This window comes from Triticum dicoccoides, chromosome 2B (genome assembly GCF_002162155.2).
Source record: "Triticum dicoccoides isolate Atlit2015 ecotype Zavitan chromosome 2B, WEW_v2.0, whole genome shotgun sequence".
Lineage (NCBI taxonomy): Eukaryota > Viridiplantae > Streptophyta > Magnoliopsida > Poales > Poaceae > Triticum > Triticum dicoccoides.
Genome location: NC_041383.1, coordinates 816,752,576 through 816,767,944, shown reverse-complemented (window position 1 = coordinate 816,767,944; position 15,369 = coordinate 816,752,576). Strand labels below are relative to the sequence as shown.

Sequence of the window (15,369 nt, the reverse complement as noted above, 5' to 3'; positions counted from 1 at the left end):
TGGCAGCAGTAAAGTCCTATGAGATCGCACTATGCCTATGTTGAAGAAGATGATGGACCGATCCGAAGATTATGTTGTCACCAATATTGATCGCACTTGTGGGCAGACAATCTTGACAAGCTTATCCAAGTTCTTCCTACTACCGCCGTCCGGCGCGAACGCGTTGGCAGCTATACCCCGCATCTCTTGCATCCTGATCCCATGATCAGCAGCGAGCAGCGACGACACCGCCACCTTCACGGTCCCGCACGTCATGGGCTCCTCAAAGACCATGCCGAAACACCAGACGTCTGCTACCAGCCACGCGTTCATCCACGCTGAAGAAGGGACGGCACGCCATGGGCACGCCGCCGGACACGCCCTCCAGCACCGACGAAGCTGGCGTTGGCGACGGCACGGGCGGGGTGGCGGTCGAGCCAGGCGAGGCATCCGTGGGGGTCGGTGCAGGTCTCGACGGCGTCGCCACTGCCGGGGACTGGGAGAAGGTGGAAGAGGCCGACGGGGAGGCACTCCGGGAGCTCCGCGGCGAGAGCGGCGGTGACGTCGTCCGGGAGGAGACCCCGGCAGGTGTTCAAGGCGACGGCGGTGGCGGCGCGGGGAAGGCGCTCGGCTATGCGACGGAACAAGGCGACGATTGGTGGCAAGTCCATGTTGCCGGAGACCAGGCCGTCGGTGAGGTCCCGGACGCGGTAGCTACCGAGGCCCGGGTGGGAGGTGAGCAGCTCGTCAGCTCGTCTCGCGGCTGCAAGTCAGTGAATTTTTCCAGCATTCAGTCAACCAGGGAAGCATCCTCCATGCATGCATTCATGATCGATCGTGTCGTGTCGTGTGTACCTCTGTCGCCGATGTCATCGCGCAGCGCTTCACTGCGGAGGTGCGCAAGAAGAGCGCTGGGACCGCCCGTCCAGACCGGAACCCATGGCGCCGCCGTCGCAGCGGCCGCCTCGGCGGCCATCCACGCGAACGCGTCCCCCACCACGCAGGTTACCCTGGCGCCGCCCGCAGAGGCGCGAGCCGTCTCGAGCGCCTCCCTGACGCTGCCGGCCTCAGCAGCCGCCAAGAAGAGGTTCAGACGCGTCATAGGGTGCGGCGGCGTCACCTCCCCGGCGCCACCTGACAAACCGTCCGCGACCTCCACGAAGCGTAGGTTACCCTCGAGCCCGTTCTGCTCCTGTGCCTGTAGCTGCGCGAGGGAGCTGGCGGTGGAGAGGAACCAGAAGGTCGCCGCCGCCGCCGCCGCCGCTAGGGTGCGCTCTAGGCGGAACAGTTTCACCGCGTGGGAGGCGAAGGGGAAGGCGATCACCACAACGTGCGGGGCCGCAGTCATCGTCTACTGTTAGTGCAGCTAGGTAGTACTGTACTGTTGGCTATGCCCAAGAACACACGCACACAGACTCAAGGTGAAAGAAGATGATGAACAAGCAGAGTATTTTTCTTGGCACACACACCTGTCTTTTCTCTTGTTCCTTCTCCTCTTCGCACCATGCAAGTACATGGCTTAAATAGCCGGACACACAGACTAATACACACCCACTAACCACTAGCTGCATGCACACGCGCCGGCCAAGCCACACAACGACTTGATTTAAACATCCAGGTATTTCTCACATGCTCTTTGCTGACGACACACTTTTGTTTTTCAAAGCTGATGCGGAACAAACGGCCCGGGTGCAACACGTGATTAATAAGTACACTCCCTCCGTCCAAAAATACTTGTCATCAATGACAAGTATTTTCGGACGGAGGGAGTATGTCCAAGGGGCCAGTTAGTCAATTATGATAAATGTACCCTAATGTTCGGCAAGGCATGTCCTGTAGAGACACAAGAAGCTATTAAAGCTGTATGGGGGTTCGTGATATGAAGCTTTTCAATCAGGCCTTGCTCGCCAAGCAAGCTTGGCGGCTCATTGAAAATCCTAATAGCCTTTGTGCACAAGTTCTCAAAACGAAGTATTATCCGAATGGCTTGTTGGTGGATACGGTTTTCCGTGGGAATGCTTCCCCAACGTGGCAAGCCATCGAGTTTGGTTTGGAGCTAGTAAAAAAAGGCTATATATGGAGGATTGGCGACAGATCGCAGGTTCGGATTTGGCGCGATCCCTGGATCCCTCGCGATCACACACGTCGGCCCATCACCCCAAAGCGGAGGTGTCGTCTCAAATGGGTGTCGGAACTGTTGCAAATAGATGGATCTTGGAACATGGCTCTCTTGCACCAACATTTTTACCCACCAGATATTATGGAGATCACAAAAATAAAGGCGTCGTGTCGAATGGAGGAAGACTTTCACTACTAGGAAAACGATTTTTAACGACAAGATAGGTGGTCATTAAAAGTTAGAATGTGGCCGTTAAAAGTCATTAACGACCACAATTGTGTGGTCGTAGTAGGCTCCGTCGTTAAAAGTATGACGACCACACACTTTTTCCCGTCATTATTTTATAACGATGGGACAACGTGTCGTCGTTAAGTGCGAGGAAATAACGACCACAACTTATGTATTAGCGACCAATTTTCTCGTCGCTAAAAATATTTTCATGGTTACTGAAACATTATTATTGACTAGTTTATATTATAGCCATCCATTTCACCATATCGATTGCCTTTAATTTGCCAATCTTAATTTTTACAACTACCTCTTTATGTTGCTTGCAACTTTTGAAGATTATTGACCACACCAATTAAAGGAACAAAAGAATTTGAACAATCAAAGTATTAGATGCTTTTTTCATCAATAATAAAAACCACATATACGGCACATGATCCTCACATACAGTTCCAAAGTCTAAATGTCATTAAGGAATTATGAAGCAAAAACACTCTCTAGACAACCATGGTATTTGTTCATCTCTAACCAGAAAACAAGCAGCAATTTGAAAAGAGATATATTTTTCATAATCTTCAGTCATGGAACACCATCATAAGCCCTTTGTATTTGAGTGCATATGATTCTTCAGCAAAAACTACAATGCCTCGTGACGCTTCTCTCATGGTGGACCATCTATTATGAAGAAGAAAATAAAAAATATAAGTCACAGTACATATATATATATATATATATATATATATATATATGAATTTTCACAAAAGGATAATACTGTAGCATATATGAAAGGTTTGCACGTGAATTTATTTTAGACCAAATAAATATGTATACTCCAAATCAAAAGAAAAATATCTTCAAACAGGCAATTCGCAATGTGAATGAATATGCTCCACTATATCTACCAAAATCATCATCGTCCTCGATACCATCATTGTTGTTGTTGTCGTCGTCATCATCATCACCATCTTTTTTATGTATGCTTGATGGTGGTTTGCTATGGTGGCAGCAGGAAATAGACGTCGCGCATGGTGTGGCGGTTCAGGACTTCAGGTTACCATCGACCAAGCGGTCCTCCCTGCAACATATATCCTACATGCACATCACTTCAAAATTGGGCATCTTACACAATAGCACACAGTTAGGAAGAGAAATGACACACATACCTAGTACTAGTACAAGTGGTATTGGTGTTCAACATAGTATCATTCGTGGCCAATTACTCATAGCTCACATGCATCTCCTAATTGCCCGGCTTACTGGAGTTGTCCTCTAGGTTGCATAAAACTGTAAGTAAAGAAAAAATAAAGAATTTATTAATCAAGTATGTCTGTAGAGATCAACAAAGAACTCGCAATGTAGTTGAGGGATAGCACTACTCTACTCTTCTGACATGCATATTACATTTGAGGAATATTCATTCAGAGTTTCAGACCACATGGTAACGAAATGTAAAGAGGGGAGCCCCAAAATTAAGAAGAAAATCCATACCGAGCAGGCCCAATACAACAACTGATGGATTCATCCAGCGAATCTATTCTATTCTATCTTAGATTGTAAAGAATAACTGAACTGCAGAGGGAATGCGACAGAAATAAAATGGTTTCCTGAATGAAGTGGAAAATGTACCTCATTCCTTGACATAGTTGCGCTCGCCTCAGGCTCCTGTACTCAAACTTAAACGGGGAATGGAAACGGAATGGAACAGTCATCACCGGATCGAGAGAAGAGGAAGCAGGTCAGGCTGGACGGAGTTGGGTCCGAACCGACCGACGAAACTGGTGTGTCCCCGATGGCCGCACACGACCCCCGACGAACATGGAAGCACCGGTGATGACAGAAAGCGTCGCAGCAGCCTTGTCTCCCGAACAAGTCTGGCGTTTCACTCCGGTGAACCCACGGTGTCGTCGCCAGTGAAGCGCCCTCGACACGGCTCTGCCAACCACCCGGTCTCCAGCCGCTTGGTCGGCGTCGCTATACCACCGTAGCTCCTCCCGGCAGCGTACGACATAGCTGGCCTGCTGTAGCTCCTCCCACGGCGGTGCTCGGCGGCGGATGGCGTGTCTATCGTCGGCAGCTCCTCCCACAGCTTGTCCTGGAGGCGGGCGCCGTTGCTTGCCCACTGCTTGTCCGCCTGTGGCAGTGCTCGGTGCCGGGCGTCGTGTCTCCCGTTGTCAGCTTCCTCGCCACCATCACCACCTGCGTAGAAAGAAGATAGATCGGGATCGGGATCAAGATCGGAACAAGGGGGAGAAGACGAGAGGAAAACAGGGATCATAACAACACCTATTCTTCTGTTAGACAGGGTTATCCGATGCACAATCCCAGCAGTTTGCGGCAGTGATTAAGGGGATAGATTAGATCGAAAACAACTGCACCTAAGGCTTGGTTAGCCACGGGTAAACTGGTGGTTGTTAAATACAGATCGGCTAATTGATTTCCACCCGGTGGAGTTCTGCTCAGATTTCCAACGACCAAGAGTTCTTTGCCACCGTCGTTAATGATAAGTTTTCTAGTAGTGTTTGTAGCCTGGCACCCGGACAAACGTGGCATTTTTTCAGTTAAAAGCGCTTATTGTCTGGGTCTCCAGGAGATGCCGATGATGCAGAACATGGGATCCTCGAGCTCTAGGCTGGATGGGCGCCGGCCGGCTTGGGACCTTATCTGGAAGAACCCGGCTCCACCGAAGGTCCGTATCGCCTTGGAAGCACTTGCTACGGAGGAGTACCAATGTCGTCTACATATTTCTCAGTCAGTAATCTGTACAGTATGTGGTAATGCTATGGAAGATGCCCATCGTGCTCTGATTTGGTGCCCACATGCTGTTGGCCTTTGGAATGCATGCAGGAGGAGTGGGACATTCCTAAAGCTGACCAACTCAAGGATGGTGCCCCTGATTGGTTGTTCAGGTTGCTTGAGAAATTATCAGATACCCAGCGACTCATATGCCTCATGATCATGTGGCGAGCCTGGCATGTACACAATGAGGTGACCCATCAGAAGCCGTTTATCCCTATTGCAAAATCAAGGCGGTTCTTGTCCAGCTATATCACCTCCCTCCTGGCACTACAACAATACCCTCATGACGACCAAATCAAGGGGGAAGGCGTGATTGAGCTAGGCGGTGTCAATCATGTCCATCAAGAGCCTATACCGCATATAGAGAAGTGGAGACCTCCGGAACCGGGCACTGCCAAGCTCAACGTTGATGGGGCATATGTGGCGGAGAATGGTTCTGCGGGCGTAGGTATGATCCTCCGAGACCACTCAGGGGCTGTTATTTTTGCTGCCATACGTGCGCTGCCATCCTGCACTGGAGCGCTTGAAGCCGAGCTCGCCGCAATCCAAGAGGGAATTCATCTCGCTCTGAGCTGGACGGATCTCGATTTTGTTGTCGAGTCTGACTGCGCTGAAGCCATAACAATGTTATCGTCGCCAAGAAAGGATCGATCACCACATGCATATCGTGTGAATGAGATTAGAAATCTTATTTCTGGAGGAAGGAGGATAGAACTTGTTAAGGTTAGGCGGGATGTTAATGTTGCTAGTCATAGCCTCGCTTACATGGGGACGATCGCAACAACGCACTGCATGTTGGCTGCGTAGTACCCCCGAGGACATTGCTAGCGTTGTGACCGCCGATTGTAACCTTATTCCTTAATCAATAGAATCCCTTTCCAAGCAAAAGAAAAAATAAGAGCATCTGATGCCGAACTTGACAAATCCGGCCTCGTAAACGTCGCATGCACACCCCCTACATGCTTGGGCTGGTCCATTTGCTTTTTTGGTTAATACACTGCAAAAAAACCGGTGTGCATGCGACGGATTTGAACACCCAACCACTAGGCCATGACAGTACACGTGCCTATTGAATTCTTTACATTCTTTTATTCATTCCTAGTCGTGAAGGTGAAGCCCTGTTTTTCTCTCTCTTTTTTTGAAACAGTTTTGTTCAGTTTTTATTTTCCTAAATGCGTGATTTGTTTTTCATTTTTGCAATTTTGTTTTCTCAAAATCAACAATTGTTTTATAAAAATTCGTGAACTTTTTTCAAAATGATGATTTTTTAAAATCAATGAAATTTTCTAAAAATAGGAGATTTTGTTTAATTCATGAACTTTTTTAGATTTTCGTACCTTTTTCAAATTTGATGAACATTTTCAAAAAAATGATGAATATTTTTAAAATTCTATGAACTTTTCTTCATAATCAATGAACTTTTTTGAAATTTTGGTTAACTTGTTTTAAAAATCAATGAACTTTGTTCAGATTGGATGAGTTTTTTTTTCAAATTCAACGAACATTTTTCAAAATCGATAATCTTCTTTTAAAGTCAATGAACTTTCTTGCAAAATCAATGAGTTTTTCTCAAATTTGCTGATTTTTTTTAAAAAATCGATGAAAACCTTCCAATTTCATGACCTTTTTTTTTGCATACATAAACTTTTTTTCTTGTTCATGCTCTTTCCAATTTTTTTGAGGAACTCATGATGTTTCCATTTAGGGGTCCATATTCTGGTCCTCGACGTCTTAGATATTGTTGAATGAACCCTTTCGGCCCATATTCTGGTCCTTTCCACGTTAGTCCAGCCCATCTTTCCCCAGTCTTCTTCCTTGTTTCCAGAGACCTCTACTTCTTCTACTGGATTTGGGTCGGCTTCTTCCCCAGCCCAACTACCCAAAATCCTTCTCCTCCACAGCCACGAAAACCTCCTCCGAGGGTTCGGCAATAGTCCTTTTGACTGACTATCTATTGGCAAGGTTTTCCAAGAGCTGAGGCGGTACCACCGCCCGGGGGCAGCGATACAACCGCTGGGCATGTACCTGGAGCAGCAACCACAGGGTATTACCCCTGGGGCGGTGGTTGCATCGGTGGAACTGGGCATGCAGTATAACCGCCCATACGTGCGGTACAACCGCTCGGAGAGAAAAACCCTGGATTGGAAGGAAATGGGAACCTCTCTCTTCTTGAACAGAAGGGAACAGTGGGTGAGGAGAGATGTGTACGTGCATTGGTTCACCCAATACCTTCCGATGAGGATTCCATCTTAATAGTACGGGTTTCCTGCGACCAAAGAAATAAACATGTAGGAAACACCGTCTTCGATCTTTTCTGTCTGGAGGGAATGCCTAATCATCTTGTACTCAACACAGAGTACCTGAAGGACTTGGCACACGATTAGACGACAATGAGAGTTGTCATCATCAGCAAAACACAAAGGCGGGAAATGCCCTAACAGGCGGTCTCATAATAGGATAGGCGTCTAGTGATCTAGTCCTATTATCCAGCCGGTTGTGGCAATGAGTTTTCTTTTTTATTTTTGCTTCGTTTGCGAGCTATAATGGAGCTAAGACTATGTTTTTGTTTGAAATTTTTAATATGATCGCATGCATCTTTTAGATGCAGAGGCCGAGGGTGATCCTCCTTTTCCAAAAAAAAAGAAACCTAACAATCTATCTATCATAACAATGCCATACTGAACATACTGATAACTTGGTAAGATGGAGATGGAAAAAAGTGAGGTTGTGAAAACAAAAGTTTGTTGAAACCTATTAACATGGGATCTAGTTTCGAAGATCTCGACATGAGAAATCCAACGGTTAAGAAGGGTAGGGATCTGAACACACTGTTCAAGTGATAAAACTTTTCGAATAAGTGAACCTACAACAAAAATGGAAAACATTCAGGGTGCGAGAAGTGGCGCATATGCAGTGCGTCACTTGTCAACAACTGAGAAAGTGGGGATGACCTTTGCAAGGGGTATCCTTTAACCAGTGATTTCGTATATCTTGCCTACTATGAGACGAAGTCCCAGCATGGAGTAGGCAAGCTGTAGGATGAGTCGGCCGAAATGAACGTTTTGCAGAAGTTTCAACATCGGTTCGTGGAACATTCCACCGGATTTGGTAAGGTTCCACACCCTTTCTATTTTGTCTTTTCTGTGTTTTTCTTTATATTTTTATCCTTTTGTTTTTGCACTTTATTTTCAGTTTTTTTTCTGTTTGTTTCTCCTTTTCCTTTTCATTTTTTCAAATACATGCCGACTTCTTTAAATACATGTTATATATTTTTCTTATACACCCTAAACATTTTTTGATACATATTGAACATTTTTCAAATGCATGGTGAACAATATTTTAATACATGTTTGCACATTTTTTTGCAAATACATGTTAGACATTTTTAGTACCTATTGGTTTTTTTAATACATGTGAAACATTTTTCAGATACATGTTCAATGTTTTTTTCTAAAATACATGGTGAACCTTTTTCCAAATAAATGCTGAACATACGTTGTACATTTTCATGTACACACGGACATTTTTTTGTACACATTACACATTTTAAATATATGATGAGAATTTTCCAAAATGTCATGAACATTTTTTTAAACATGTGAACATTTATTTGAATGCTGTGAATATTCTTTACACATCATTAACATTTTTTAAACGCATGACCATTTTCCTGAATGGCATGGACATTTTGTGAAATGGCGAGAGAAAAAAAATTACATTTCCTGAAGATTTTTTGTAATATACGGTGAATATTTTTAGATCATTTTGTAAATATATAAAAATAAGCAAGAAAAAGCAAAAAAGTCTCGCACTGGGAAAAAGGAAAACGGAAAAGGAAATTAAGCCTATACTGGCCCGGCGCACTACCCTGACAAATCCACGTCCATGCTGCCTATGTACAGGTGTTTTTATTTTTTTGAAGGGTTCCATGTACGGGTTGCCCATGTACTGAGGCCCATCTTTGCCTAGTGTCCAGAGACTTCTTACTTCTGGATTTGGGTCGGCTTCTTGCCCAGCCCAACTACCCAAAATCCATCTCCTCCACAGCGACGAAAACCTGCTCCCAGGGTTCGCGCCGCCGCCCGTGCCGGCGGTCTCCTCCCTGCTCCCCGGACCAGAGAGCTTCCGAAAGCCCCGTCCTCTCGCGAGAAGCCCAGCCCGCACCGGCCTCCCCGCGCAACGCCACGCCATGGCGAGCTCCGGCGACGACAGGGGCGTGGTGGTGGACATCCGCTCCGCGGCGGAGTCGGCGGGCGACGACGGCGCGCGCGACGCGCCGCTCCACGTCGTCGAGTCCCTCTGCATGCGCTGCGGCGAGAACGTAAGAGCCTCGCCTTGACCTCCCTTCCCTTCAGTTTCTCTAGTCTTCCTAGATTTCCACATACTCAAGTTTGTGAACTGTTTTCCTGTGGCCAGGGCACGACGAGGATACTGCTGACTCTGATCCCGCACTTCCGGGAGGTGAGCCAGAGCTACTACTCTTCTCTCTGTATCTGTGGAGAAAGCTGCCTGTTTTGATTTGGGATATGTGCTGAAATTTGCCTCTGTGAAAATCTGCAGGTTGTTCTGATGGCTTTCGAGTGCCCACACTGCAGCGAAAGGTAACGCAGCGTCCGCGTCGCGGCACAAGTGTAGAATTGTTGGATTTTTTTTTTAGTGTGAAGTCTAATTCTGGTCTACCTGTGTGCTAGGAACAATGAGATTCAGTTTGCTGGACAGCTCCAGCCCAAGGGATGCTGCTACACTTTGAAAGTCCCCAAGGGGCAGCCTGAGGTATCTCTCTTCTTTCTTGTCTTCTCTTTTTGTTGACCGAGACAGCGTAGGGTGTAGATTTCATAATAAAGAAGTATATCTTACAAACTGTACATATCCAAGCTTTATAAAAGAGAGAACAAAGAAAAAGAAACTTAAACAGGCAGATTAAGCAACCAGTCAAGTAGAGGTTGAACTAGACTGCTCTGCATGTAGACAAATGCAAGACAAGTAACCTACAGCTTCACTCAAACGGCAAAGCTGTAGGTTACTTTGAAAGTGAACTTTCCAGCAAGCAAATTAGGGCTGCTGTCCTTGAAAGATGAATCCGCTCCTTTCCTTCCAAATATTCCAGGAGGCGCATGGTACGTTGGTACTATGCCCACGAAACAAAGGCCAACAGAGTGGTGCGAAGCAGAACCGAGGCATGGGGCAATTGGCCTGTGAAGGTCCCAATGAATGCTTAGAAACTCCACGCAAAATCACAGCCAGAAAAATGATCACGAGTTTCCAGGACGTTATTAGGATATAAATCACACTTGCGACCCTGAATCAAGCTGCCACTGTCAATGGAGCATCATACCCCTCGTGTTCAGGTGGAGTAACCACCTTCACTTTTATTAAACAATTAGATTCCCAAATACTTCTCAGGGCTAGGTCTGATGGTACTCTTTCAAACAAAAAATATAAGTTGTAGCTGCAGAAAGTGGATCCTTGAACTGTGGCATCTTGATTGAGGGCGAAAAAAATAGGCAGTTAAACTTGTCAGCTAATATCTCTCGGTTGGACCAAAAATCTTTCCGAAGCAAGATAGAAGCTCTATCACTTGGGATTTAGTGAGTAATACTGTGGTTGATATCTTAAACGCCAATGACATTCCTCCATCAAGATAAGCCTGAGCATCATGGGCACGAGGTCCATAGAGCAACCAGATCAACTTTACCCATGGCACATTTTCAATTTCTCATTGCAGAAAATTTGTGAAGTTGGTTTAAGAGCATCGCTTCATTTTGATAGATTTCCAACACTTACATCTCACATACTTGTCTATTCCAACCACAAAACATGATCTTGTTTGATAGGTTGTAACATCAGTTTCTGGTGACTCCTCCAAATGATTGCAATGTTGCATTGTTTTAATGTTACAACTTGCACCTGAAAAGTTGTTTGCTGTTGTATTTCATATGTTCTTCGCTGCAACGTGCCCCAGTTCATCAGTTAATTGCCAACACATTTATGTTAATGGATTATATAGGCTCACTGTATTATTCACTATTATCTGTGTATATCTTGCGCTGGTACTTATTTTTACTTGTGATGTGTTATTATTGCTGTGATCTCTATCACTGAACCACCTTCTTTCATACCTCACCGCACTAACAGTTGTGAGCCTCAGTTCACATTTAAATCCACGTGCATTTGGCTTCCTATCCATATTCATGTCACTGACAAGCTGTTTTGGCACAGATACTGAACCGGCAAGTTGTGAAATCTGATTCAGCAACTATTAAGGTAATGCTGATCCGTGCACTTGTTAATTCATTTGTGCTATACACATATTCACTGTGTTTTATGTACTTTTACACTTTTGACTTATATGCAGATTCCAGAACTAGACTTTGAGATCCCTCCAGAAGCTCAACGTGGAACACTTTCAACAGTACGCTTCATCCTTTTCTGTATATGATTCTGGGGAGATTGTTCCTTCTAAATTATTTTCTTTTATTGTTAGTTTACTTAGTTTTTTTGTCGCGTATTAGGTGGAAGGGAGCATTATGCGAGCTGTTAGTGAGTTGCAAGCACTTCAGGATGAAAGAAAGGTGAAGCGTGTGGCTTGTCTGCTGAGTTTTTGAATTACAATTGAGCCACCTAGTGATACATACTAATTGTCTTTTGGTACCTGCAGAAAGTGGATCCTCAAAAGGCTGAAGCTATAGAACAGTTCTTAGTAAAATTGAGATCTCTTGGATCAGGGGAAGCTGATTTTACATTTATTCTTGATGATGCTTCTGGTAACAGCTTTATCGAGAACCCGTAAGTGTTTTGTAGCCCTCAGAGTTCATATTATTTGAGATGATAATACTTGGAAGTTGGAATCTTGAAATTGCTTTGCCATGAAAGAATAATTCTAACTTCTAAGCATATCTGTACTTCAAACTACATTTGTTTCTTCTTTCTCATCAAATAATAGAAACGGTGGTAAAAGTAAAGATAATACTAATATCAGAAAAATGTGAATGATATCCAAGGAAATATGGGCAAGGCATGTGTGTTTAAAACTGTAAATTTGTATTATTATATATTAACTATGAAATTCAACTAATCCGTAAATAAATTATGGGATGTACAAATTGCACTGTTTTCTACATTTCCCATGTAGGCACCACATCAACTAAACAAAACATGTGTCACACATGTCAGCCAAAAAATCCGCGTAGTCAACCGAGGCGTGTGGAGTAAATTGCTTTGATATTTCAGGGTTGCAATTCAAATGATTTTTAGAGTTCAGGGTAGGGAAATCGACTTTTGCAAGAGTACAGAGTTTTTATCTTCATTCAGCATACTGCACAACCTGTAGTAGTTTGAGTGACGGCTTATGGTGCACATAGCTGATAGCTCCACACACGCATTAAGTACTTGCAATTGGACATATATTGATCTATCTGCGTATATCAACAGGAATGCACCTTCATCAGATCCTTTGTTATCTTTGAGATTCTATGAGAGGACATATGAACAACAAGCAGCACTCGGTTTTCTTGCTGAACCAACCAAAGAATCTGGAGACTCTTCTCAGGATGCTTCAACAGTGGAAGGAAACTCTGGTGGGCCGCAAAGGATTCCACATGGTTCAGTTGGAGCTGTTGCAGGTCGCCGTGCTATAGCTCAGGGAAACTCTGATGAAATTACTGCAGCGTTGTGTAGATATTCAGCACCAGAAGAGGTATGTCTGTTCAGTCGCCTAAAAATTATATCAATAATTAAGATTTCTTATCCCTAACAAAATTTACTTGGGCAGGTTGATACTTTACCATCAACATGTGCGGCCTGTGCTACTGAGTGTGTCACACGATTCTTTTCTACAAGTATCCTTTGCACCTTAAATTCAATCTCGGAAATAGACTAGTGTTTTGGTTCTGGTAGCTTTGTTTATGTGATCAATCCTACTATATGGAGATGCAATGCTGCAAGTAACCAGTATTTACTAGTGTCTGATCCTTAACCTTTGGTAGAAATCCCATATTTTCGAGAGGTGATTGTTATGGCTACATCATGTGATGCGTGTGGCTATCGCAACTCAGAGGTCAGTTCCAATGTCATATTTGATTATTTTTTCCATATAAAAAAGAACTGGATTTACCAGTGTTGTACTTGGTCACACTTCTGAACTAAAAAATGCCACTGTCTCGTTAACCAGTTGAAGCCTGGTGGTGAAATCCCAGCTAAAGGAAAGAAAACAACACTGATTGTGCGAAATGTAAAAGATCTTAGTCGTGATGTCATAAAGGTTAGAAATTTACTCTTTCCCATTCTCTCATTCTCTCATGCAAATCTCTTAATTTTCATATATGTGCATTAGATTAATGATTGTACATATGGAATGGGGAACATTAGTGTTACTTCTTTGTGTCTTGCCCCTTGTATCTTCTTCAATTGAGCTGGTAGTTATTTAGTTATGACTCAGCTTTTTTGGACTAGCTAACCTGGGGCTTTTAGCGAGTGAATACAGTTTAACTTGTGATACTTGTGTAATTAAGGAACATGATGTGTGTTAGGTTGAATCTTACTACAGTTTCTTCATGCCAAAATGGATGAATAGGCTCCACCATCCATTATTTGGCAAAACCAAAAAGAATGGTCAGACTTGTTGCAGTATCTCATATGTAACTTAGTTGATTCAGACCTCTTAATTTTTTCAGTCAGATTCAGCAGCAGTTAGTGTACCTGAACTTGAGTTGGAGCTGTCAAGCGGAACACTGGGTGGCATTGTGACAACAGTTGAAGGTTTAATTGTGAAAATATGCGAGGGTATGTTTGCCACACTTACATACTCATGCCTCCTATGTTTATTGGACCAAAATTGACTGCAAGAACCATGCTAATTCTAGTCAAAGGTGTGTCAGCCAGTACATTTTTGTAGCTTTTATGAGATGGAAGTATCTCGAAGGTAAGTTGCATAGTTGATGTTCCTCTCATAGCTAGATGTACACCCATCTCTTTGGTCCACAGCTTAACAGTGTATGACTAGGCAAGTATTTATTCGGAAAATTGTGGCACATGTATGTTTGTTACTCTCTGCACTTTCAGTTGTTATGCATCTACGTTAGATTTAGAGGAAGTTAAAAAAAATAAAGTTAGTGGAAGCTTTTGTCTTCCAACAGAGTTTGTGCAACTTATGTCGATGTGAAGTACATGAGAATACGACGTAATTGTTAGAATGTACAAACTTATTTTCTCCTGAAACTCAAATATATGCTTCTTTTGGGGTGTTACAGCACTGGAGCGAGTTCATGGATTCCAGTTGGGTGACAGCACATATGAATGGAAGAAGAAGAAATGGGATGGTTTCACAGAGAGATTAGCAAAGGTGGGTATTTTCCTTTTTATATGTCGAACATTGTCGCTGTAGCAAGGTTCTATTTCACCTAACCTTCAGAATATTATAAAGCACACATCAGTTCTTGGTTAAAGTTACACTTGTTATTTGTTAAAGTCTGGGCTGTCTGGCAGCGTTGTTTTCTTGGTAAACATGGAGCAAATCGTTTTTTTTTCAAATTACTGTCCAGAATTGAATGTAGTTATTACTAACATGTGGAAAATAACCTGCTGTTTTGGGCGTCCCATTTCAGCATAGGTGTGGACGGATATGATGAGTTAATCAGTTAATGATTTCCTTCAATCTGTTACATACATATTTTAATGTGTATCTGTATATTTCAGCTTCTAAATCTAGAAGAGCCATGGACTCTAATTCTTGATGATGCATTGGCGGCTTCGTTTATTGCTCCAGCGACAGATTCGCTAGAAGATGACAGACAGCTAACAAGTAAGATGACAAGCAGCTAACAAGAAATGATACTGCTCGTTGCAAGCTTTTTGTTCTGTATTGCCTACACAATGATTTAGTCATTTGCTTTGAATTGCCGAAAAATGTTTATTAATATTCCAGTACCTGTTTGTCCGTGAATTGAATTGCAGTTGAGGAGTATGAGAGGAGCTGGGAGCAAAACGAGGAGCTGGGCTTGAATGACATGGACACGTCGTCCGCGGACATGGCTTACAACACCACGAGCGCGCCATAATCAATCTTGGTTTAGCCTTCTTGTTGTGCACAATGTTGTAACCTGTAATTTGAAATTTGGTACTTCGTGGTGTATTCAAGTTTTGTTTTCCGAATGAACCTAATCAATAGGCGGTATGGAGATGGTTTCAACTATATACTTTATTTGTTCACCTTGGCAAAGACGTTGGTTCAATCGTGCAACACTTCTGTT

The 15,369-nt window shown here is 43.8% G+C and overlaps 2 protein-coding genes across 2 annotated transcripts; one reads left to right on the top strand and one right to left on the bottom strand.

The window, feature by feature from the left end:
* Positions 1-308: 308 nt before the first annotated feature.
* Positions 309-1,327, bottom strand: LOC119361551 (anthocyanidin 3-O-glucosyltransferase-like). The gene is made up of 2 exons (XM_037626707.1): positions 835-1,327; positions 309-742 (listed from the first exon to the last, which is right to left on the bottom strand). The coding sequence occupies exons 1-2, from the start codon at positions 1,325-1,327 to the stop codon at positions 309-311; spliced, it is 927 nt and encodes a 308-aa protein (XP_037482604.1).
* Positions 1,328-9,151: 7,824 nt separating this feature from the next.
* Positions 9,152-15,369, top strand: LOC119366577 (zinc finger protein zpr1-like). The gene is made up of 16 exons (XM_037632334.1): positions 9,152-9,443; positions 9,539-9,583; positions 9,683-9,723; positions 9,814-9,895; positions 11,342-11,386; positions 11,478-11,534; positions 11,635-11,694; positions 11,781-11,908; positions 12,554-12,818; positions 12,894-12,960; positions 13,108-13,178; positions 13,293-13,382; positions 13,795-13,903; positions 14,371-14,462; positions 14,816-14,921; positions 15,074-15,369. Exons 1-16 carry the CDS (start codon positions 9,312-9,314, stop codon positions 15,175-15,177), a joined length of 1,494 nt encoding a protein of 497 aa, XP_037488231.1. The 5' UTR covers positions 9,152-9,311; the 3' UTR covers positions 15,178-15,369.

Coding starts and splice junctions, on each gene's coding strand:
- LOC119361551 (XM_037626707.1), bottom strand. CDS start 1,327: ATGACTGCGGCCCCGCACGTTGTGGTGATCGCCTTCCCCTTCGCCTCC. Junction 743..834: donor CGATGACATCGGCGACAGAG/GTACACACGACA, acceptor ACTGACTTGCAG/CCGCGAGACGAGCTGACGAG.
- LOC119366577 (XM_037632334.1), top strand. CDS start 9,312: ATGGCGAGCTCCGGCGACGACAGGGGCGTGGTGGTGGACATCCGCTCC. Junction 11,695..11,780: donor CACTTCAGGATGAAAGAAAG/GTGAAGCGTGTG, acceptor TGGTACCTGCAG/AAAGTGGATCCTCAAAAGGC. Junction 11,909..12,553: donor AACAGCTTTATCGAGAACCC/GTAAGTGTTTTG, acceptor GTATATCAACAG/GAATGCACCTTCATCAGATC.